The sequence below is a fragment of the Electrona antarctica genome, assembly GCF_951216825.1.
Source record: "Electrona antarctica genome assembly, chromosome: 24".
NCBI lineage: Eukaryota > Metazoa > Chordata > Actinopteri > Myctophiformes > Myctophidae > Electrona > Electrona antarctica.
The window spans coordinates 33,235,602-33,262,319 of NC_136803.1; the positions used below are offsets into that span (position 1 = coordinate 33,235,602).

A 26,718-nucleotide genomic window follows, 5' to 3' on the forward strand; every position below is an offset into this window, starting at 1 on the left:
CCTATAAAATACTGCTAGTTCAGACAGATCTCCAAATTAGCATAACAATGGTTGCAACTTGCAAAAAAAACATGTGGCTTTCATCGCCTATACTTAATTTGGAATTAATTATGTGTTTATCTTTTTTTTCCCTTTTTTTTTTAAACAATAAATTATAGCCTATCTGAAACTATTTGCGGTTGGCTGCAAATTAATTAGTAATCTAAAATGTATCAATTTTAGATTTCGGAATGTTACATTTCGCTCTTCATGAATTATATATATTTTCCTGTTCAATTAATCATTATTAATCATTTCAGACCAGGAAACTTATTCCACCCCGTGACCGCGAATCCTCCAATGAGCGTGTCCCATTTCTCAGCCATGATTCAGCCATGAGCACCGGCGGGGAGGGGAGGCAGGGAGGGACGCGTTCCAACACTATAGTGTCTTGCTTTCCCTCTTGACGTCTTCTCTCTTTTCTCCGACGAAAACAACAGTGTTTACTACACCATATTAGTGAAGTCACAGTGTGTAGTGAGTTTGCGCAAGAAGAAGAGAGGGGAGGTGTCGAGGTAGAGAGGAGAGGAGAGGAGAGGAGGACGCCCCTATAGCTATTAGCACAGTGTTTCCAGTTTCCACACACACTGACAACAACAGTAGTGGAACGGATCCCTGATCGGCCCTCATCATTGGAGTCTATATGGACCAAATGGACTCTCCTTCTTGACATCCATCCACCACACATTCTCTACACACCAAACTAAAACTATACACTCAGTCTTGGGCGTGCTGCTGGCTGGGCTGGCCCATACACACACACGCACACACACAGACATACACAGACAGTACATACACACACAGCTGGGTTAAGGTAGGACTCAGGAGGCGACACTGCAAGAACGGACGGGACAGAAGAAGGAAGGAAGGAAGGATCCAATAAAGATCAAAGAGCAACATAATCTCCGCGCTGTAAGCATTATTATTATTATTATTTTTGGAAATGTGTATCTCCAGCAGCAGCTCTCTACGGCAGGGCAGCAGCCAGTGTCAGACACTAATATACAGACAGACGACCGTTAACTATATAACGTAGGTTCGGTGTTATTCTTATTAACGACGATCACATGTTAATATCGTTGTCTTCTTGACACATAGTTTCCAACTGATGTTCTTATGTTGTGATGGTGGTGACTGGTGATGTGATGTCGCAATCTCTGCGAATGTTGCTACATTGAATCACTAGATCTGACTGACTCAGACTGCGGGGCTAGTGGTGGTGGTGGTGGTGGTGCGGGTGGTGTCGCTGTTTTGGTTTGGTATTAATAAAAAGGCGCGGGGGGTCCGCGGCTCTGGTTGGGTGGTGGTGGTCCGCGTATATGGATTGGATTTGCAGGGAGGATCTGTCAACTATTAACGGCAACGCAAAACGGGGAGTTTTGTTATAAAAGGGTGTAGTAACAGTTGATCGTTCGTCAAAGAAGAAACATAACAACATACCATTGTCTTGGATTATTGTGTCGTAATTTATTATGCAGCCTTATATTTATCCGTAATGAATTCACAGCTTGTCTGCATATTAATTAAGACTGCATTTATTTGATAACATTAGTCAGACGCACTTTCGGGGCTGCAATGCATGCGCTTCCCTAAACACTGTTGTGGGGAGGGGAGTGTGTGTGTGTGTGTGTGTGTGTTGTTGTACTTCTTTCTCTAGACTAGATAGATTGCATACTGTGCGTGTTTATGGAGACATAATGGTAATGTCACACAGACATTCCAGATATGCCGCCTGCCTAGCGCCTAGTACACACACACACACACACACACACACACACACACACACACACACACACACACACTGGTGGTAGTGTAGGCCGGGCCTGTCTGTCAGTCTGTGCCACGCTATTGGCCAGATGGCTCACCGTTGTAATGCAATGGCGTTGTACTGTACTGTACTGTTGTTGTAGGGCCTGTAATGATTAACACTATGTCAGGACTGCATGAGAAGCGGTTACTGTACTGTACTGTACTGTACTGTACTGTCCCAACAACAACACACTGACAGATTATACTTCTCACTAGGGATGTCCCGATACACTTTTTTAGTTCCCAATCCGATACCACAATTTCTGTTTTCGCCGATACCGATACCAGTGTTGTGATCTCGTTGTGTTTTAGCTATCTAGCTATATATCTCGTGTTGTGTTTATAGCAGACTCCTCACTCATATGTGCACTTGCAGTTTGGGCAACTCCAAAGCAAATTCCACATGCCCCAACATTTTATTTACTTGCCATAGTGTCAACCTCTTACCCCTGTGTCGGATCGCTGGTTATGGTTGGACTGCCGATACCGATATGGCCCAATATGACAAATTGGGCATTATTTATTAGCCTTATTTTGAGCCACGTGGACCACCATTTGATGACAATTAGTAGAATATTTTGTTATCGTTAATGGATAAGATTTTGTCCACAATTCTATTGATGTGGTACCATATTAGGAGACAGAGACAACAGGCAAACGTTGATCAAAATAACAACTATTCTACATTCTCTAATTGTGTGTAGTCTTGTTTTACAATATTAAACATAACTCTTGAGAGCGTACACTGAAACCAAATGGAACCGCATAAGGGTCCATTTGGTTTCATTTTACTCTCAAGAGTTACCAACTCTCCATCATTTAGCTGGGGACCACCTGGAACCCCCACAAGGACCACTGGTTGAAAACCACCGTTTTAAAGTTAGGTAGCCTAAAGGTTAGATTTTGATATTTGGCATGGTGGTATTTCACAACTCTTAGCCTGCCGCCATTAATTAATCCCTCGATTGCGTATTGCCATGGTTTAATCACGCGTGACACTTACTTTGAAGAGCCAAATATCCGTAATCGCATTTTACTATGAAACCATTCCGTGTGTGTTGACGAAGCTGGTGCTCGTTCTCTCGGTCGGTGGTGGAAAAAGTGGACCGCGAGTATCACAGCGCCTGCTACAGGCCGTTGAAAACGCTTGTCTGGGACAAAGCGTCCTCTGCAATGTCGCTTCTGTGAGATAAAGCCGTCTGAAAACAGAGCCGCCAATGTTAGTGGATGCGCGCGCATTTTCAAAATGGCCGCGCCCATTGTGTCAGAAGCATAACAAAGCTAACTGACGGTAGATTTCGATACGATCGTATTAAAACATGCATTAATGAATACATCGCTGTTAAAACGGCTTTTCCGTTTGTGGCAGGCTACAAGATTCTACGTTTTAAAATTCCTATGTTCCTGGCGGGTAAACGATTAAGTTATGTGCTTGTTTAATTGGGCGAGAATCCTTTTTGGTGTTTTAACTTAGCATAACTAGCATTATGTTATACTTTAGCTATTGAAAAATAGCAGATCTTCTATTTTTGAAAAATCGTGAAAATGTGGTGCAGATCTTTGAATATATATTCTTTCAGAGCGAATGTTTTTAATTCGCTTTGCTTCTGGGGGGTTCCTGGAACAACATATTTTCAGATGGGCGTCCGCAACCAAATATAGATAATTCTGGGGGTCCTTGACATGAAATATTGAGCACCACTGATATAGGAACATAGGTATTTCAGAAAACTGACGTTTGACGCCAGGCCTAAATGGGTTAAGTTATGTGCTTGTCTAGTTAGTTAGTGTATAGGGCTATATTGTCAGGAAGAGGTGTGCCATCTTATCTGTTGTTTTGTTACACTTGCACTTTAACTTAAGTGCTCCTGGTTTTATTTATTTATATGACGTGTTCTCTAAATGGCTAGTTGTGGTTTGTGTAATAATGAATAAGCAAGGTTTATGTTCATGTTTATTAAAGGATCCCCATTCGAGACACATGAAAGAGCCTCCAGTCTTCCTGGGGTCCTGAGCAAAGCAAATACAAATTAACACTAAAGGTCTGTGCAGACATGTTTTTTTTTTGTTTTTTTTGTTTTTTTTTAGGCTGCTAAAAATCTGAAAAACGTAGCAATGTGCAGGAACCTTTACAGTGTTTACGATCGTCAAAATAGTTTCACTGCTGGAGTTCTTCACTAAGCTTTGAAGAATCGCCCGGCCGCGATCGTAGTTCCATTTCTTGGCTTTTAGCCAGGTGATGGTGACCATCACAAATTTGATATAGGCAACATTCTTACAGATAATTATTGTCTGTGGTTTCTGTCTGATTGAGATAAGGCCAATGGCTTGTGTTTTGACATTGGTCTTCCTATCTGCAGTGTGTCTATGATTCCTATTAAGTTTAACTTCATGATTTCTTTTGTGTGAGCCCGGTTGCCAATTAAACCTAGTACAGTTGCTTGCTATTAAGTGGCCACAGCCACTTGAAAAGACACCCACTTGAAAAGATTTCGTGCCATGGACCCCCCTTAAGAGAATATCTTTGTTTGTTATAGTTTTACCGGTATATGGCTTACGTGGTTAGCTGCTGTACTCGGCTTCCTCTGCCCATGGCGACGCTGGAGAGCCAAAGTAACGCAAGGACCGTTCAGTCCGAGGTGACGCTAGACTGTACATTACAAGGACCGGATGCTGTCATGTATTCAGTCAGAGGCGAGATTTGTCGGTGCTCTCAAGACCCATTATTGCTGAATGGGGCGTGTCTGCTGCCTATTCTACGTTAAACGGTGTATATATGCACTCTTCAGTCTTCACTGATGGACACAGTGACTAACGCGAGAAGAGCATTTCATCCCGTAAAAAAAAACATTGACAAAATGTTCATGGCATTATTAAGTAACTCCCGACCGGCTTGCACTTTGTAAATCGCTCAGAATGAAATGGGACTTGGCTTTTATAAGGGCAGCATCTGTCCCGTTCTCTTTCTTCCTCTCTCTCTCTCTCCACTGATTACTTTCTCTATCCCTCTATCTCGCTTTGCCTTTATTTCAGTGGTTCTCAACCAGTGGTCCGGGGACCACCAGTGGTCCTTGAGGGGGATCCAGGTGGTCCCCAGCTAAATGATTGAGAGTTGGGACCCTTATAGATCCTAAACTCTTGAGAGCGTAAAATGAAACCAAATGGACCCGTACGGGTCCATTTGGTTTCATTTGGTTTCAGACTGTAGAACAATTGTTATTTTGATCAACGTTTGCCTGTCATCTCTCCTATCGTACCAACATCAATAAAGCATGGAATTGTGGACTAAATCCTATCCAACGACAACAAAACATTCTGTCACGTTTTGGGTCTGAGAGGCTAAATGTCATCAAATGGTGGTCTGTGGCTCAAAGGCTGAATAAATAATGGACCTTGATACGAAAAGGGTTGAAAACCATTTTTGCTTTATTTCACTCCCTCTCTCTCTCTCTCTCTCATGACTTATTGATGACTTCATGCAGTCTTAGCTCATGTTATAACACTGAAAACAAAGGAGTTAACATCCTCTTTGCGCTGGCTGGATTGTCCTGTTTCAACTCTCAAATTACATAGAGGCTATATGCAAATTCCAAAATTCCTCATCCACGTGTAATGTCTTGCGACAAAGACATCTGACTTCACGTTCCAGACATTCTACGATTACTACTTAAAATCTGTATACATACTATTATTAATTGTATTTACTGTTATAATGTTACTAAACTGTTACTGTTTTGGTATCAGCAGTGTTATTATAATCTCGTTGCTGTCAGGAGGAAACCTCATAACTCCATTTTTGAGGTTTTTGATTTTTTTTTGGCATAAATCAGTGCTATTGAGCACCCTTTACGTCTGTGTGTTGTTTAGAAAATATTGAACCAATGGAAAGTAGTAAAAAGTGCTTTGGACAAAACCTCTTAACTCCATTGGACCCTCAAAATGTCTGCTAAAGCAACTAACTCCACCACCTCTCCCCCTCTCATGGAAGTAATTTACAATATATAATATATATATATATACCATATGATATAACCTTATTACCTTTATATATTTTTATTTTACTTTATTGTGTGTCTGTTTTGGTCCTGTATTTCAGTCTTTTTTATTTACTTATTTTTCTCAAGGTGTTCTTAATGTATTGTGTGCTTATGTGTATATGTGTAAAAAACAATAACTATTTAATAATAATAATATATATATACCAACTTTGATGAGGCTGTATTGCTTTGTTTTAAAAATATAAGGATTTCTTAATTTCCTGAAAAATGTATATTCTTCATTTCCTGAAAAATGAACATTTTGGAGTTATGAGGTTTCCTCCCGACAGCAGAGATGTATATATTGAGTTTTGTTTGGTGTGAATCTTGTTATACACAAGACAACTTGTTGAACCTGATATTTCATATGATGAGAGTAATATGCTTTCAGTTTCAAATAAGTGATCTTGTGCTGACACTCACAATGGAAATAAAGCTCTCGAGCTTTATTGCGTTTTATCCTTTTGAAAGATATATACATACAAATATATATACTTTTATTACATGCATTTTGTCAATCAAAATGTAATTTACAGTTCTATTATATTTATTGTATTCATTTATTTATTGACTTGGAAAAGGCGAGCACTCAATCTTTCGTGGGAGTTGTATTTGACTGTCCGGTTCGAGATGACAGACCTAGGATCTTTTTTTTTTCTCCTTCCGTTTACATAACCATTTTCATATTTAAGCTCATGTGGTGTCAAAGGTCCCGGTTAGCTCATAATCCATGAGAAATCTGTTTATATGGCTGAAATATGGGCCCATTCCCTCTCCATACTGTCAGGTGCTTAAGGGCACCAGACTCATGGGCTGTGTCAGCGTGTGCTGAATATAGCAGAACTAAGCAGATGTATACGAGGAGCACGACGGGACGCCATCCATCGTGTGACGATGCATTTAAATCGGTAAAGTTTCTGGCTCAGCGTTGGATACGGTTGCTGTCTGTCAATGGCGCAGACAGACAGACAGACGGCTCGATGCCTGCAGATGCCAAGCAGTGCAACTTTTGTACAACTAAGGTGGTTTTAATTATAATCCCAAACTGTGGGTCAGGTTAGGGTTTATGGGTCGCAAGTAAATACCGGTATTGCCTTTTTTGTGTCTTCAAAAAAATAAAAAATACAAATTTCAAAAGATTTAAAGAAGTACAATATTGTTTTAATGAATTCCAACATATTTCAAAAGTATTTCAGAAATCAAATTAATCTAATGTAATTAAAAAAAAAGAAAAAAAAGAAAAGAAAGTTAAAGAAGTAGTGAAAATAGCAGCTTGTGAGCCTCTAAATCTGATATTTCCACATGGTTTATAATATATATTAATCATATCGTATGGTCCTACAGACCTTAAGGCTTATCATTGTATCATCATGAATGTGGCTCTCAAGGCCCCATTGCATGTTGTCACTGTGTCAAATGTACAGTGAGCTTTAGTATTGTGTTTTGGTACAAGTCGCTGCAGGTCACAAGTTGGACATTCACCACATCCAGAGACCTCGGTCTGCTCTGCACAACACGTGACAAGTGTGTCTGTGTTGTTGTTTTTTTGGTTTTGTTTTGTTTTTGTTTGTTTTGTTCTTGCTTAACCAATTTAGACCTGAGGACGATTCTACAAATTACTTCTAAATGACAGTTTTCTGGGTCCTTGACATTTTCATGTGAAGGACCACCAAGATTATATGTAATTGGCCGCCGACCCCCTGATTTTACACTTGCTGAAAATAGCCGATCTACAAGTTGTGAGCCTGTAGATCTGCTATTTTCAGCATGCAACCAAGTGTAAAATGGAGCTGGCCAGCAACTCTACATTTTGACCTCAATTTAAACCTCAAACTAGGGATGTCCCGATACACTTTCTTCGTTCCCGATCCGATTCCGATACCACAATTTCTGTGTTAGCCGATACCGATAATGAATACCGATACCAGAGAATACTATTTATAATAAAAAAATGAAAATTACTTATTTTATCTCGTGTTGTTAATATAATCTCAAAATATGTAGTTCCAGGCACCCCCCAGAAGCAAAGATTTGAGTTAAAAACGTTTGCTCTGAAAGAATATATATTCAAAATATTTGTGCCACATTTTCACGATTTTTCAAAAATAGCAGATCTACAAGCTCATAGCGCTGCACCGAGTGCCGCGCTATGAGCTTGTAGATCTGCTATTTTTCAATAGCTTAAGTATAACAATGCTTAAAACACCAAAAGGGGTTCCCGCCCAAAATGGGTTAATGTAAATCGCTCTGGATTAAGAGCGTCTGCTGCTAAATGCCTAAATTGTCAATTGAAAATTGCTTTGTTCATTTAGATCCTTGGGTCACTGCTGGGCAGCAAGAACAGGTATTCATTTGAGTCCCTGTTCTGAAAACACTGATCTTATAAAACTAACAGACATCTCAACCCAGACATGAACCCTATACAAAACCCGCAACTCAGGTCAGCCAACTCAGGGAAGTTCCAAGTACCTTAACCAAAAAAAAGTAGAAGTTGACCACGGTCCACGGACATGAATATGTGGGCTAGTTCCTCGGCTCAGATTCAGAACGCATCATGTTGTGTATGCTGTACAATGTGTTCAGGTTTAGTTTCATAAAGGCCATGTAGGCAAACCGGTTGCAAGTTTATAGCTTACTAGCAATATTCATCTGGGGACACCATTCATTCCATTACATAACCTCTGGTAACATACTGTAGCCTACTGTACCACTGAGAAGCCTCCAATGAAAGCTTCATATCTGGAGCATAGTTATGTCAAGGTTGCAGTGTTGAGTGTGACAGCAAAGATTGACTTTAGTTTTAGTCACATAGTCTCTTGAATAGTTTTCATTTAGTTTTAGTCACCTGGAATGGCTTAGTGTTAGTCTAGTTTTAGTCCACTAAATCTACAGTTGATTTAGTCGACTAAAATGTATTTTGTCGTATTTTACACTTGCTGAAAATAGCCGATCTACAAGCTCACAACGCCTCACGCTACGACGCGTTGTGAGCTTGTAGATCTGCTATTTTCAGCATGCAACCAAGTGTAAAATGACTTACTACTACTGACTTACTAATACTGAATCTCTTGTCCACTAGTCACTCTAGTTTTTATTTGTTGACGAAATTGTCAATATATAAAAGTCTTTCTATAAGTTTTAGTCAATACCTTAGTTTTCATTTAGTTTCCATTTAGTGTTTGTCTGTAGGTCAAATGTAGAGCTGCTGACCTTTTGTCGACTTCCTTTTTTGGAAGTCGACAAACATTTTTTGTCGACGAAATCCACACTGCAAGGTTGCAGTGAGCAGGACCTGACAGTGCGTTTTAACAGGCCACTCTGGGCCATACAAATCTCCTGGTGGGTGTTCCTGCTGTCATTACCCATGTCCTCCTATTGGTGGTACGGAGGGTAAACAAAGCAATACATCAATTTGATTGGCCGGACGACGTCGTCCAAAGATAAAATATTTTCGTGTTTTTGGAGGGCGACGTTCCTCCGCCCACTTTTCGACTATCGCCTGTTTCGCCTAGCTATCGCCAGTAGTTGCCGCCGCCGGGTCCCATTATAGACAAATAACGCACTTCCGGGAAAAAATACGCCAGGCTGTCGCCCGCTGTTAAGACACACTGTTACTGTGTGGTGTTTGTTGGGTCAGGGAGGGTCACTGAGAGATCTTTCTCGTGGGATAACCGGAGGTGAAACCCCTGGGCGTCCTGGCACACATCTGAAAGTTCTTCCATTAGTGCAGTGGTTTTCAACCAGTGGTCTGGGGACCACCCGTGGTCCTTGAGGGGGTTACAGGTGGGCCCCAGCTAAATGATGGAGGTAACCAATTGGACCCTTAGATCTTTAACTCTTGAGAGTGTAAAATAAAACCAAAAGGCCCCGTAAGGGTCCATTTGGTTTCAATTTACATTCTCAAGAGTTACATTATTGTATTGTAAAACAATCTGCATTACTTAATTTACAAGAAGTCTACACAATTAGAGAATGTAGAATAATTGTTAATTTGATCAACATTTCCCTGTTATCTCCTAATGCTGCTGCAATACAACATGAAATTGTGGACAAAATCTTATCCAACGACAACAAACTATTCTTTAGTTTTGGGTCTGAGAGGCTAAACGACTAAATTTTGAATAAATAATGGGCCTTAATAATATGAAAATGGTTGAAAACCACTGCATTAGTGCTTTTCTTTGTGTTCGCTTGTGGTTCTCACTAGAGAGACATTAGAAAGAGTGAGAAAACATAATGGATCATGTGAGACAAAGGTCCCAAGTGATATTCAAACCTATGACTTCACAACTAGGAGAGTGGCCGCCAGGCCATTGAAACGCCCCATGACTTCTATACACCACGCCTCCATATATGGTCATGCCTCGTGACGTGACATCATGGAGACCCTTAGATCTCCATATCGGCATAATGCAGCCGGTCAGCAGCTCTACATCTGACCTATAGGCCAAAGATGAAAACTAAGCAAAATATTGAAATATCGGAAGAATGTTTAAAGGTGCTTTGAATTAGGGAAGTCTGAAGAGGTGGCTTTTGAAACGAGTCACGTCGAGTCAGGTGGGGACAGCATTGCTGTGTGCTGGCAGTTTGTTCCAGAGGGAGGGGGGGTAAACAGAAAAGGCCCATATTCAATTAAACTTCCTTGTAAAATAAGCTTAATCATTAGTAAAAAATATATATATGCAAAAGTTTGAATCTTGTTGACAGATTAATTAATGAGAGATTCTGCAACAATCAAAAGCAACCGGTTAATTTCCTCTTTAGCTCCAGATTGGTTCACAGTTTGTTGTCTGCAGGGATTGAAGTTACAATTCAAGTGCTCTAACCACAGTACAGCATTATATTTCCTTTATCTTTTCATTCTGAGTGTGTTCACAAGTCCAGACATGTCTAATCTAGCTGATCTCCTAACATGTTGGCAAGCTAGCCCTGCTGTGTTTACACAAAGTGAAACTAAAACGCCACTTATCAGTTGGAAACACAGCTCCTGCTGGTGCTAGGAGTGCCCTAAAGCGATGCTCTTTGCCACAGCTGACCACACGTCTCGCAGCTAGAGTTCTCAACGGGCTGCTCTGTGCCACATCTGACCACACGTCTTGCAGCTAGAGTTCTCAACGGGCTGCTCTGTGCCACATCTGACCACACGTCTTGCAGCTAGAGTTCTCAACGGGCTGCTCTGTGCCACAGCTGACCACACGTCTCGCAGCTAGAGTTCTCAACGGGCTGCTCTGTGCCACAGCTGACCACACGTCTCGCAGCTAGAGTTCTCAACGGGCTGCTCTGTGCCACAGCTGACCACACGTCTCGCAGCTAGAGTTCTCAACAGGCCTGGAAATTAAGGCCCGGCCCTAACTGATCGGGGCCGAGGCCCAGACCGACTAATTAGCAGTAAAAGTGTAAACGCCAGTCAGCACCATCTTCATAATAGATAAATACACAAACAGACAGAAGAGAACTATTATTTTTATTATTATAAAAAAATGCAATATATATATATATTATTTTCATGGGACTGCAACGCTCTATAGACATACCCCCTCACCTCCCCCATAGTCCCCCCCCCCCCCCGTCACAATTTTCTGGAGCTGTCGCTGTCAAAAATGAGAGAGAGAGAGAGAGAGAGAGAGAGAGAGAGAGAGACCCATGCATTCCTTGCTGAGGATTAGTAGTCACAAGTTCTAGGTCTGCCTCTGGCCTGCATTCTGCGAATGACTTCAGCTGCCTTTCAATGTTCTAAAACCTTATATCAGTGGTTTTCAACCCTTTTCATATCAAGGCCCATTATGTACTTGGTATATTTGAGCCACGGACCACCATTTGATGACATTTAGCCTCTCAGACTCATTTGAGCCACGGACCACCATTTGATGACATTTAGCCTCTCAGACTCATTTGAGCCACGGACCACCATTTGATGACATTTAGCCTCTCAGACTCATTTGAGCCACGGACCACCATTTGATGACATTTAGCCTCTCAGACTCATTTGAGCCACGGACCACCATTTGATGACATTTAGCCTCTCGGACCCAAAACTTTGTCCACAATTCCATGCTATATTGATGTTGGTACCATTAGGAGAGACGGGCAAACACTGAATTGTGCAGACTTCTCGTAAATTAAGTCTCTCACTCTCTCAAGAGTGAAATATCTATAAGGGTCCATTTGGTTACCAACTCTCCATCATTTCCCGCTTTTTGAAACAAGCTCCTCGCCACTCGCCCTACACACTTCTACTTGGTTTGAGCATAGATATATAAATAATAGAGACGGCACTGGATGGGAGGGGAATCCCGGTGCCGTCTCTATTATTTATATATCTATGCTCAAACCGAGTGGAAGTGTGTAGGGCGAGTGGCGAGGAGCTAGTTTCAAAAAGGGCTTTAGCCTCTCAGACTCATTTGAGCCACGGACCACCATTTGATGACATTTTGCCTCTCAGACCCATTTGAGCCACGAACCACCATTTGATGACATTTAGCCTCTCGGACCCATTTGAGCCACGGAGGCACGGACCACCATTTGATGACATTTAGCCTCTCAGACTCATTTGAGCCACGGACCACCATTTGATGACATTTAGCCTCTCAGACCCAAAACTTCTCGTAAATTAAGTCTCTCACTCTCTCAAGAGTGAAAGATCTATAAGGGTCCATTTGGTTACCAACTCTCCATCATTTAGCTGGGGGACCACCTGGAACCCCCTCAAGGACCACTTCCTTCCATCCTCATGTTGTGTACATACAGTAACAGCACACACACACACACACACACACACACACACACACACACACACACACACACACACACACACACACACACACACACACACGTAATGACAATTAAACCCGAGGCTGCCTCTGAGAGTGCATCAGTCTACTTTTCCACATTTTCCCACATAGATTCTGGTAAAACGCATCGTTGGTGTGAAATTGGTCTTCTCAAGATGTCGCATGTTTATTTTTCAAGAAAAAGACGTCACATGTTAAAAGAAATCCATGAACACCAGGCAGCCTCACAGTCAGCTGGGTGTGCGTGTGCGTGTCCGAGGTCATTTGACACATTTTTCAAGGCTGATTCTGATATTTTGGAGGCTGATATCAACTGATTATTTTCTCCCTACCAAAGATTACAACATATCCATAATTAACTCTGTACCAAAACAGGCATCTGACTCTGGGCGTGTGGAATACATGCGCCTTCCATTCTGGACAGCCAGCCAGCCATGTACAATCCCAGCTCTTTAAAGTAGAGCTTGAGTTGAAACTGTCTTTGCTATGCTTTCAAAATACTGTAGTGTCACATTAACACTGTTACTGTACACGACTACACATGAAACAAACAAAGACTTTGGGAAGAAAGTATTAAGAGAACAACAAAACGTGAGCATATTATCGGTGTCCTTAGCCTCCAGTCCTGATATGGTGCAGGGCTGCTCAACAACACGGCTGGCTGGCTGCACTTCTACTTATAGCAGTGGTTTTCAACCCTTTTCACGTCGACGTCCATTATTTATTCTGCATTTCAGCCACGGAACCACCATTTGATGACGTTTAGCCTCTCACACCCAAGACTAAAGAATATTGTGTTGTCGTTGTTAGATACAATTTTGATGTGGTACCATGGGCATAGTAGAGATAACAGGTTGATCAAAAAATATAAAAATCTACAATCTCTGTAGACATCTTGTAAATTAAGTAATGCAGATGTTTAACAACAATCTAACTCTTGAGAGCGTACAATGAAACCATTTTACACTCTCAAGAGTTAAAGCTCTATACGGGTCCATTTGGTTACCAACTCTCCATCATTTAGCTGGGGGACCACCTGGAACCCCCTCAAGGACCGCTGGTTGAGAACCACTGAGTTGTAGTGCCCAGTGTGAATGGCCCTTTAGGCTGCTCACCAGTGCCACTTTAGGTCACCCAGCGGTATTGCAGACGTTGAGGCCTCACAGACAGACAGACAGACAGACAGACAGACAGACACACTCATTGGAGCGGTTTGACACCGCTCAAAAATGAAAGACTTTGGTGTCAAAACGGCCGTTGCTGTTGATGGTGTTCCCAGGCAGTCCCACAGTGTGTCTAGTCAGTCTAGTGTGTGAGTTTGGTAGTTAGACTCGAGCTGACTTTGGAATGTGTTTCTGTGGTGCTAGAGGAATCTGGAGTGATCACGCACACATGCACACGCACGCATGCACGCACACACACGCGTTGAGAGCTTGTAGATCTGCTATTTCCCTGGCCTGCACTGGGCTACTGGAGATGCGGTGACGACATGGATTTCTAAACAAAATCTTTCAGCGCAAAATGCTGCGTTCAAGATCAGGAGAGTTCAGAAGAAAGCAATTCTCTGGTATGTCATAGAAAGGAGAGGGAGGGCATTTTGCATTTCTTCGTTAGTAAATGCTGCATTCATGGTCTGGAGAGGGCAGTTGTTTTACATACAGGTAAAAGGGCACGGGTTGAAGCCCCCATTTGAGTGTGCATGTGTGCACGTGCCTGAACTGGTATATCGACACGGTTCCAGGTAGCAGCTTTGTCCAACTAATTAGACACACCAAAGCTGCCAAGTCGACAACTTATTGACTCAATTTGACTGTACCCTATTCTTCCTGTGTGTGTGTGTGCGTTGTCGTGCAGGTCCTGCGTGAGTGAGTGTGTGCATGCGTGTGTGCGTGTCCAGCCACCACCATGCCGCTGTTTGGTAAATCCCACAAGAGCCCTGCTGACACCGTCCGCACGCTGAAGGAGAACCTGGCCATCTTGATCAAGCAGGACAAGAAGACGGACAAGGTAGAGTACCAGAGCACTGTTTCCCAAAGTGGGGTCCGGGGACCCCCAGGGGTCCTTGAGGGAGTTCCAGGGGGCCCCCAGCTAAATGATAATTAGGAACCAAATGGACCCTTACGGGACCCTAACGGGTCCATTTGGTTCCATTTGTACACTATCAGAGTTAAATTAACATTGATTTTACAATATAAATTCGGGGTCCCAGAGATAGAAATGCCATTAAATGGGGGTCCGTAGACTAATGCATGTCAAACTGGGGGGTCCTTGAAATGAAACGGGTTGAAAATCACTGCTAGAACCGTAAAAATCACGTTTTCCTGCTCCCGATCAGATTCTGATCATTTGATTTAGAGTTTCTACTATTTGCCGATATTTACATTTTCATAGAACACTTGCCACATAACATCACAATAGTAAAATATCCAAAATCACAGATGATATCCAGTCTAATATCATGATATGGATTATGGATATAATATTGATACTAGGGATGTCCCGATCACATGTTTTTGCTCCCGATCCGATTCCGATCATTTTGAAAATGACCCGATTTTTGATCACGTGATCGGATCGGGACAACCCTATTTTTTTTTTATTTTTTTTCAAAGGAATTGAATGAATTCATAAAACGAAATTCCATACATTTGAAAAGGAGTGTTTAAGAAGTAGCCGATCAATAGATTTCCAATAGCAGATTTATTGGTTTATTTCTTCGGTCATGGGGAGACTTAAAATGTCTCTTTTTGGGTCTTGAGCTAAAGGGTTTGGGAACCTGTGTGTGTGTGTGTGCACGTGTGTGTGTGTGTGTGTGTGCGTGCGTGCGTGCACGTGTGTGTGCGTGTCCAGGGCCCCGGTGTGACAGCACTCTGTGAAAGTAGAGAGCCGAACAACCTGGTCCTGTCATCTACTGACACCTCCCTGTCAAGCCCTGTCTTCTCCCCGTGTCTCTCTCTCTCTCACACACACACACACACACACACACACACACACACACACACACACACACACACACACACACACACACACACACACACACACACACACACACACACACACACACACACAGAGAGATGCGCGCGCGCCGCAGACGCACGTGCACACACACGCCACACAGATGCTAGCCAGGTCCTTGATCTCTTGGAGGTGTTATTGTTAGGTTTGTCTTGGTGCTGTGGAGCTTCATGTTTCCATGTTATGAAATACTGGCAGGTCTGTGTTTTCAGCCGTTCTGCCGCTGCGTACGGTAATAGGTCCATCTCTCCTCCACCCATAACATTATGCCCGAATGAATGAATATTCTAGAAAGTCAACTTTTCCATGGTGCAGAATTCACTTTTGACGCCAGTTTTCCACTTGACCACTGTGGGTGGATTATTAGGCTTTTTTTTTGGCTATGTGGATAATTTCATATTGGAAATTGAAAGCACAGCTGAATTTGTATTGTCAGTAGTGTTCAAATGAATAAAAATCACACCTGTGTGAAGTGAGGGTGAGGCTCTTATCATTATTCATCATCATACTTCATCTCATGAACAACTGAATGTATGTGTTTGGTTCACCGATTTGCTCGTCTACATATGACGAAATATTCAATGGCATTTAATGTTTGTGTTGCCACACATTTACATGATATTTGGCGGACATTTGACCAAATATCTCCTTTCATTGTCAATGGCAAATATGGGACGTTTGTGGACAAAAGCTGTATATATGAGGGGCAGCCCCCCCTAAAAAAATCACACCTGTGTGAAGTGAGGGGCGCTCTAATCAATTATTGACCTTTTATACCAACCTTTGAAACATACCTTTGTTACGTCACCAATAATGGTGGTCCCTGATTGGCCAAGGGTTTCCACCGACATACCGACCGACAGCCGATTTGCTCAGGCACACATGACACATTCATTGTCGATGGCATTTAATGTCTGTGTAAAGACAGAATCTACACTATAGCTGTTTATAGGAGGGGCTATTTAGAATCTTATATCCCCCACCCCCCTTTCTCTCTGTGGTGCAGGCATCTGAGGAGGTGTCCAAGTGCCTGGTGTCCATGGAGGAGATCCAGTAATGATTCTCTCTCTGTGTTGCAGGTGTCTGAGGAGGTGTCCATGAAGGAGATCCAGTAATGATTCTCTCTCTGTGTTGCAGGCGTCTGAGGAGGTGTCCATGGAGGAGATCCAGTAATGATTCTCTCTCTGTGTTGCAGGCGTCTGAGGAGGTGTCCAAGTGCCTGGTGTCCATGAAGGAGATCCTGTATGGCAGTAATGACAAGGAGCCGCACACGGAGACGGTGGCCCAGCTGGCCCAGGAACTCTACAACAGCGGTCTGCTCATAACGCTGGTGGAAAACCTGCAGGTCGTCGACTTTGAGGTAAAGAACGAGTCATTAGAGGAAAAAATAGAGTCCACAACACTGGTATGATTGATTCAACGTTTCCATCACTGGGATCTTCTTCAGGAACGAACCAAAGAACGACATTAGTCCATGAAGACCTGAGGTCAAAACAAAAAAAACAAATTCTATCTCTGAGACCCCAATTTATATTGTAAAATCACTGTTAGTTTAACTCTGAGAGTGTACAAATTATCATTTAGCTGGGGACCCCCTGGAACTCCCTCAAGGACCCCAGTTTTCTGAAAAACCTCATGTTTCTGTATCAGTGGTGCTCATACTATTTCATGTGAAGGAACCCCAAACCTATACTGTATGTAATTGGCTGTAATGAAAATATGTTGTTCCAGGGGCAATAAGCAAATATTTGAGATTAAAAACGTTCGCTCTGAAAGAATATATTATTCAAAGATTTGCGCCACGTTTTCACGATCTAAAGTGCGAGCTTGTAGATCTGCTATTTTTCAATAGCTAAAGTATAACACAATGCGTAACGCGGCCTATTATGTTTTCATAATGTCAGATCATAGATGTTCATATTATATGTATGTGCAAAGATGTTCTAATAATGAGACTACTTCAATGATGAAGTAATCGGTGGTGCTTTCTCTTTGAAGTGGGTTATTAGTCATGGAGCTGGTGTATGCTATTGGGTACCATTACTAGATTATAGCATAATAGCCATAGAGTATATAAAAGGATAGAGACTGAACTGGCGCGAAGCTCCGCCCCCCCAGCTATTCATGTCAGTGGAAGTTGCTCAGTGGCGTTTTGAAGCACCCGGAAGACTGCCGGAAGTCCCTCCTCCGGACCTCAACTTTGAGGTCCGGGGTGACGTATGCAACCGAGCGCTCAATGTTAAAGCCCAGCTGCACGGGGTTTCCCGGTCATGAATCCACGGGTCCGCCTGTAGTCCCTCCTCCTACCACTAGGACCCAGACCTTCAACGTTGAATAGCCTCACTGGCCCCTTGATAATAGCTCTATATGCCTATGGTTTGAGCCTAGCTAGCTTATGTTGTTCATGTCATACGGCAACACTGCCCCCTGTTGACATTAAATGATCAGTTCCTAAATCTGTACTCCAGATTCTACGTGGTATTAACAGATATGTGTGTCTATAGGGAAAGAAAGACGTATGCCAGATCTTCAACAACATCCTGAGGAGGCAGATCGGGACAAGGAGTCCCACCGTGGAATACTTCTGCTCTCATCAGGAGATCCTCTTCATCCTGCAGAAAGGGTACAGAGACGCTGTTTAAACCCTTGATATTCACATGGTGGCCATTTGGTTCTCATGGCAGTTCAGGTCTATTCGTACTCTCCAGTTTTAGGTGATTAGTAAAACCGTGTGTTTGTGTAAGCGGTGAGTCTCTTATCACCGCGGAGGGACGTCATGCATGATTCTAAACTACGTCCGTCTATAGCCTGATTGGCCTAACGACACTGCCCGTCTTACCAGACCTCCGAGGTGGATATGGTGACACTGAGGTGACGTTATACTCTGTGGTGGGAAATAATACTAGTACTAATAATATAGTTCTGTCGCTCCAGAATGCAGCCTTGTAACTTGTAACTTTTATTTTTGTAGCAGAGGCAAATTAATATTGCTTATGCCGTTTGCTTTGATTGAATAATTGATTGAACATACACTAATATGTATTATGATTTGATTTGGGTGTGTTCTAAATAAAGTGTTTGTGTTGATTATCGTGTATTCATCTAATGAACTAATACTGAACTACTGGTAATAATAAAAAAGGATAAAGATGAAGGGAAAAGAGACCTTTTTCCAGTACAATAATGTTTCAAGTTTACTACATACAAATAAATGACATGAATCAGTGCTGCAGATCAAACCGAAACGGCAGTGACACATCAAGAACTTTGTGCAAAATGTATCACGTCTCTGAAACCCGGTGAAGACCAGAGGCAGGCGAGGCGTTACCATGGTCTTTGTCTAGATACGGACGTTGTTTAGAATCATGAGGCGTTCGGGTCTTGCAGTATGAATAGGCCTTTAACCCATTTAGACCTGACGTCGAAATAAAAAAAACGTTGAAAGAATATATATTCAAATATTTGTGCCACATTTTTACGATTTTTCAAAAATAGCAGACCTACAAGCTCGTAGCGCGCCACTCGGTGGCGCGCTATGAGCTTGTAGATCCGCTATTTTTCAATAGCTAAAGTATAACATAATGTTTAGTTAAAACACCAAAAGGGGTTCCTGTACAGAATGGGTTAAATATGCCCCTTTAATCCTGGAATTAAAATTCTAATTGGCATGGTCACCACTTCCTGTACAGAAACAGTGGTTTACATTGGGTTTTTTCTTTTTTGTAGAGTCTTTGAATAGAAATGTTGTGATCTGAACGTGTCGTGCGTTCTCTCCGTAGCTACGAGACGCCGCAGGTGGCGTTGAACTGTGGGATCATGCTGAGGGAGTGCATCCGTCACGAGCCTCTGGCCAAGATCGTGCTGCACTCGGAACACTTCCACTGCTTCTTCAACTACGTGGAGATGTCCACCTTCGACATCGCCTCCGACGCCTTCGCCACCTTTAAGGTAGCCCAAACGCAACATTTTTAACCCGTTTAGACCTGAGGATGATTCTACAAATGCCTTCTAAATCCTGACCGTTTTCTTTAAAACCCTATGTTTCTATGTCAGTCGTTCTCAAACATTTTCATGTCAAGGACCCCCAAAAATATATGAAATTGGCCGCCGACCCCCCATCTGAAAATATGTTGTTCCAGGGACCACCCCCCCAGAAGCAAAGATTTGAGATAATAACGTTCACTGTGAAAGAATATATATATTCAAAGATTTGCACCACATTTTCACGATTCGTGAAAATGTGGCACAATTTTTTTTAAACGTTTTTAACTTGAATGTTTGCTTCTGGGGGGGTCCTTGGAAAAACATATTTTCAAATGGGGGTCGGTGGCCAAATATATATAACTTTTGGGGTCCTTGATATGAAATATTTTGAAAACCACTGATATAGAAACATAGGTTTTTCAACAAACTGTCATGATTTAGAAGACATTTGTAGAATCTGGTGTAAGTGTACTATTCTCAGATGCTGTATTGTCAATAGATCCTGTTTTTCTCTCCTTAAGGACCTTCTGACAAGACACAAAGTGATGATAGCAGAGTACCTAGAACAGAACTACGATGCGGTGAGTACCTTCACCAAAACACCAATGATGTACAGTAGGATACCATATTCACATAGCAAACATAGCAGTAGTAGTATTATTAGTGGTACCACACGATACAGGTACCAATACATCAGAATCTGTGTATCTGGTGGGAACGATGGTGTTAAAAGCAGAGCTATATTCCACAAAGAGCATACGAACACATCTGTTCTTCCTTCTTCTTCTTGTCCAGATGGGGAAGTGCAGAGTGTAGAGCCAGCTAGGGCAACTGCGTCGTCGTGGATCGGTTCTAACAGGTTTTCTGCCCAGACAGGATTGTTCTGTATGCTGTGTGTGTGATTGAGGCGTGCTTCTCCTGTCATTGCAGATCTTCGTAGACTATGAGAAGCTGTTGCACTCTGAGAACTACGTCACAAAGAGGCAGTCGCTGAAGGTAAGGCTGTAGATGGGCCTTCAGCATCTTCTCCTCTACTTCTTCTTAGCTACTTTAGCTACTTTAGCTATTGAAAAATAGCAGATCTACAAGCTCATAGCACGGCACCGAGTGCCACGCTATGAGCTTGTAGGTCTGCTATTTTTTAAAAATCGTGAAAATGCATTTAATTTACTTCTACTGCTGTTAACCCATTTCGACCTGAGAACTGATTCTACAAATGTCTTCGAAATCAGCAGGACAGTTTTCTGAAATACCCATGTTTCTGTGTCAGTGGTTCTCAAACATTTTCATGTCAAGGACCCCCGGAAATATCTGTATCTGGCCGCCGACCCCCAGGGGTGCATACTTATTTTAGACTAGTCATTGGTTAGACATGGGTTAAGGTTAGGTTTAGGTGTGCTGTTTGGTTTAGTCAACTTGGTCAAGTAGCAGTGTTGGAAAAACTGTCTTTCAGACTTCTTAACAAAGTAGACAACTATTTGTTAAAATGTGATAAATGAGAGGCGCACACTGGAGGCACTGTCTAATTGTAAATTGAGCAGACTATTATATGAACTGTACTTGAATTTCCCTGAATATCGCCTTATTATTTTCATATTTTTTGTTTTATGTATATATATATGTTTTTTTCTTTCTTTTTTACTTTTGCATTCTCTGTTTTTCCTTTTTTCTTGCTTTAATTATCTGTTTCTGCATTATTGCGAGCATTTTTTCTGTACCCTGTGTGATTCAATATATGATTTTGCATCATAACTTGACCTTATTGTCCTGTCTGTGTGCTCATTCTAACTTGACCTTATTGTCCTGTCTGTGTGCTCGTCAGTTGCTGGGTGAGCTGCTATTGGACAGACACAACTTCACAGTGATGACGCGCTACATCAGCAAGCCAGAGAACCTCAAGCTGATGATGAACCTGCTCAGGGACAAGAGTCCTAACATCCAGTTTGAGGCTTTCCACGTCTTCAAGGTACACCACTCTGCTACTGCATACATGCAAACATAAGTCTTCAAGGTACACCACTCTGCTACTGCATACATGCAAACATAAGTCTTCAAGGTACACCACTCTGCTACTGCATACAGACTAGGGCTGACATTCATTAGTCGAATAGTCTAATTAAGCAATATTACACGAGAGGGTGTGGTTTAACGTGATTATTGTCACGGTCAGGAACTAGACGTAGTCGAGTTCCGCAAGCATCACTGAAGTTACCCTCTCGTGTAATATTGCAATTAACACTTTAATTGCCCAGAACTATTTAATCCATTACATTCATGCGCCCAGTCGATTTATAAACACGGACGCCTTTTCCGGACGGACCGGCCAGAAGTTCATGATGTTGTGTAGCAGCTAACCACAGCCACACCGCTCTAGAATCGATCGACAACAACGGGAGACAAGAATAAATCTATCAAGACTAGCGACTGGACCGCGGAGCGCCGTCTAACACAGGATATTTTTTCAGAAAAAGACGGGATGATTTAGATCGCGAGTTATGAACGTTTTAAGATTTTTGTTTTCATCAGCTAAACAGAGGAGGGAGTTTTTCGATGACGTATCACTCTTGCGCGTCACCGAGGAGAGCCCAGCAGGCGCGCCATGGGCTATACAGCCAGGCGATCCGTTCTCGTATCAATAAACTTTGTCTTTTGGACAATACTTCGTCCTGAGCGTTGGGCGTTACTAATAGAAAGGACAAAGAACTTCGTCCTGGGAGTGTTAACAGTTACCCTTAAAACTAAGAAAATCGCTGTCACTACGACCACAAATGTCCCAAGAAACTAGCTATAGCCTAGCCACCGACTTTGCTGCGCTCTGGGAAAACAGAGCAGCTGAATTCTTTGTTTTGATTAGGTGTGGAGTGGTGCTCGTTTGAACCACGGCTAGAAGGCTGTTTCAACCAATCAGATTGCTTCCTCGAAACGACCTGTTTGTATAATAATTATAATAATGTCTAGTGCCACGGAAATGTTATTTTATTAGTTAGAATACCTGTAGACCTATTTGACAGTTGCAGAAACATAATTGCCTTCCTTGACGCATTCACGAGCGTCAACGAGCTGGACACAGACACACCTCTCCTCTGCAGTAAAGTGACTTGGAGTTTAATTTCTCTCCAATGGCCCTTGAATACGATGAATTAATATGATTACGGATCACTGTGATTATGGTAAACTAAGCTCATATTTTATATCACACACACACCGTACCTGTAACTTTCACCAGCCCCCAGTGCCCCCACAAAAAAAGAGTTGACAAAAAACGAGTTGACTAATAGTCGACTAATGACAATCCTAGTCGACTATAAAAATCCTTAGTCGGGGACGGCCCTAATACATACAAATGTAAGACCCATTTATTCTTTGTCGTATGATGGTGTCGTGCACCGACAATCAGCCGATCAACGAGGTCTAGGCATGTAACGATATATCGTATATTGATTATCAATATAAACTGGAGACAATTTAAATCAATTTAATAAAAACATGTATCGCGATCCAAGGATTTGAGATTTGTGCAAAAGGTTTCCTGCCATTTGATTGCCAGTTGCTACACGGTATTGAATAGAGGATGGTACCGTTGGCTTATCTTCCTCAGGATTGAAAAGAGGGAAAAAAACAATATACAGTATTGAACAATTTTATTCTTAAAAAAAAGAGAAAAGAATCGGTGATTTGTCTGAAAAAAAATCGTATCGTGAAGCTAATATCGTGATTGGAATCGTATCGTGAGTTTAGTGAATCGCTGCATGCCTAACAAGGTCACAACGTGTGCTTGTAGATCTGCTGTTTGTTTGTGACACCGTTGATCACAAATGACACGTTGTTGTGTTATTTTTCTTTTAAACTTGTATTACGTAAGTAAGTGATTAACCTTTTAATTGTCCACAGGTTTTTGTGGCGAATCCGAACAAGACGCAACCAATCATTGACATCCTCCTCAAGAATCAGACTAAATTAATTGAATTCCTGAGCAACTTCCAGAAGGACCGCACCGATGACGAGCAGTTCAACGACGAGAAAACCTATCTAATCAAACAGATTAGGGATCTGAAGAAACCAGCGTCCTAGGAAAACAAAACTCCCAGTCCCTGTGCCCCATAACTTTTTATCGCTAGGAATGAGAGGGAAAAAAATACCAATTATTAACCCTTATTACTTAAAGTGGTTATCTTATTGAAAAAAATAATAATTAGTTAAATAGTGTAAGAAATTTGTATTTTTTTCCCTCTTTTTAAAAAATTAGTGCAAAGAATAGTTCCCAATCACTGATCTGTCTTTTGTGTATTTTTCTTTTTTCATAAATGTATATCTGTAGCATTTAGTGCCACAACAAATGAGGTTGGAGTCAATGTATTTGCTCTCTTGGGAGAACCAATGATCAAAATGCTCCAAATGGTCAATTTTTGTAGTTTAATTTCCAATTGTCATCTAGAGGCACCATGTCCACGCAATACAACAGAGTTATCTAACAAATCATTTGCTGCTTTTGCAGAGTACTGATTCAGGAATAGAATAGTTGGACACAAATGTATTTTTAAGTGTGTTTAACACTGTTTTCATATTTTAGTTAGCCAAAACAACCTATCTTATCCCATATCAACTGACAAAATTATAGTTTTGTTCAGATAGCTTTGAGAATCATTTACATGTTCATGGCCTAAATCTTAACAACTCTCTACACAGCTTGGCGAGATGGTACACTCTGAAAATGTCCTTTTGGGCGTTCCAGGGGGCTAATATAGCATACAAATCTGTTAAATCACCTTCTGTGTACTTACTGTACAATTGCATTTGGAAATAGACTATCTACAAGCTAAGAACGCATTGCGATCATGTGATGCCTTAATCTTGGACAAAATGTGAAAAAAGTACTCGGAAAGGTACTTTGTTATTTTATTATTGGCTATATGGTATAAGAGCTTGTCGACCAAAACAAAACAAAAAACCTCACTATCTGAACAAGATGCAAGAGCAGGATGTCATTGGTATCCTGCTCAAGAATCAGACTAAATTAACTGAATTTTTCAGCAACTTTCAGAAGGACCACACCACTGGCACTCTGTCAGCACACCTAGTGACGATTGAAATTGATATCAATGCATACAACTTTTATTTCCATTAATAACTGTATCTAGTAATGATGATAATCAGTAGGGTTGGGAGATTAATTGGCAAACACATCGGTATCGGCCGATTCTAGTTGATTTTTGATTAATCGGCATGGGTCTGATTATTCAATCGGACCGATTAATTAATCGCTCTGATTGTCTTTACAGATAAACAAGCCCAAAAGTAACAGCTTGAACAGATCTAAAAGCTCACAATATTAAATATAAGGTATTAAAGTTAAATTGGACTTTCTTAAGCCTGCAGTGCAGATACCCTGTTACATGTATTTTTCTGAATGGACAAATTATTATCATTTTTACATTTCAGAGTGAAATCATATCGACATCGGTAATATCGGTTATCGGCCATAAACGGCAATGAATTATATCAGATATCGATATCGGCCAAAATGTCTCATCGGCACATCCCTATCAGTATATGTTTTCAGCCCTCCTTAATTATATAGCATTGGTAAGAAACTGTAAGAAGCAGCCATCTGAAATTCCAGGTTTGTATAGAAGTAAAACCATATAGTTGTCATGGGAGTTCTACAACTGTTGCCTATTGGAGCCTCAAACCAACCGTTTTGATCATTGGGTTTCTTCGCTGGTCGCTGATAGCACTTTGTGTGATTTTAAAGATAAACAATGGCGGTTAATCCTACAATTTGATTTTGAGGCTTGATGGTATTTTGTGTTTTGTTAAATAGCGTTTCATTTTTTGTTATGATGAAATGTACCGTATATGCTTTGTACAACTGATGAGTGCCATTGCAAATAAGCAAATCAACAGAAGGTTCTTTTTAAAGAAACAGTTTGGAGGTGAGGCGACGGTTATTTGGTTTCCTTTCCACACCCCCCGATTTTGTGCGCATTGAGCATTCTGTGTGCAGTTTGTTGGCCAAGTCATAGCCCGTGAGTCCATGACTAGGGATCATCGACATGTTGCCATTCCATTTTTGCCACGGACATACAAAATGAGTGTACAATAATATTACAACACATAAATAGATGGCCCTGAATGGCCATAAAAGGTCTGTAACTCTTGAGTGTGTTTAAATGGAACCAAATGGACCCTTGAACACAAGTCCCTGCAAATAAAACATTTGAGAACCACTAGTACTAGTGGACTCCTTATGTGCCACAGAGTCATAGTAAAAACAATTATACAGATTCTGCAGGTCAGTGCATGGCCAAAGACAAATCGCTGTCGGCCTTCGTTTGAAAATGTACGGTGTGTGTGTGTGTCTCACTCGGCTCACATAGACGCCTGTGGCGTGCTCTCTAGACGTGAGCGTGCCAAAGGCGTGCAAACTTCTGGTATTATTACAATGAAGCTCTTTGGGTTTTTGTCTTGATTTGAATCACAGTTTGGTATTGATGTGTAAAACTGAAGAGAATATTCAGAGGTGCCTTTTTTGGTTCATGGTTTCTTCAATTATTTTGTATTTTCAGTATCTTTCTTGGGGGAGCTTAATTATTATTTTAATGATGAAATATGCTCTGGATAGAACATATTTGTCGTGATTAAGCAGTGAACCTTAACTCACTATATATTTGAGTTATTGCTGTTGAAGGAATGGTTTATTTTTTAAACTTATTTGCAGCCGATTCATTCATTGTACACAGACCAGGTTTCCGTTCTCTCAGTTGTCTTAGTTTGTAGCCAACGTAGCCCTCTCTGCTAACAATAGTACAACCTACACCAGCTGCTGATGCTTTCGCATGAGGCCAAATCTCCAAACAGAAAGAAGTCATGGAAAGACTCCGGATAAGTTGCTGAAATTCTAGCTGTGAAAAATGTGTATTCAATGAGTCATAATTAAAAACACTACTGTAATATGAGTCTGTTTTAATTTCTCAACCAACATAATTCATCATTTAAAAACATAACAAAAAAGAAAACATAAACAAGACATTCATATTACATAG

At 41.5% G+C, this 26,718-nt stretch overlaps 1 protein-coding gene across 1 annotated transcript; it reads left to right on the forward strand.

The window, feature by feature from the left end:
* Window positions 1-375: 375 nt before the first annotated feature.
* On the forward strand, window positions 376-26,626 carry cab39l (calcium binding protein 39-like). Its single transcript, XM_079494977.1, has 9 exons — window positions 376-951; window positions 14,531-14,683; window positions 16,887-17,051; window positions 18,196-18,314; window positions 19,471-19,639; window positions 20,197-20,256; window positions 20,606-20,671; window positions 21,498-21,641; window positions 23,567-26,626. The coding sequence occupies exons 2-9, from the start codon at window positions 14,582-14,584 to the stop codon at window positions 23,744-23,746; spliced, it is 1,005 nt and encodes a 334-aa protein (XP_079351103.1). The 5' UTR covers window positions 376-951; window positions 14,531-14,581; the 3' UTR covers window positions 23,747-26,626.
* Window positions 26,627-26,718: the final 92 nt, after the last annotated feature.

Excerpts from the sequence above, each read along its gene's own strand:
- cab39l (XM_079494977.1), top strand. The coding sequence starts at position 14,582 with ATGCCGCTGTTTGGTAAATCCCACAAGAGCCCTGCTGACACCGTCCGC. Across the intron at positions 14,684-16,886 it reads AGGACAAGAAGACGGACAAG|GCGTCTGAGGAGGTGTCCAA; the intron begins GTAGAGTACCAG and ends TCTGTGTTGCAG. Across the intron at positions 17,052-18,195 it reads TGCAGGTCGTCGACTTTGAG|GGAAAGAAAGACGTATGCCA; the intron begins GTAAAGAACGAG and ends GTGTGTCTATAG.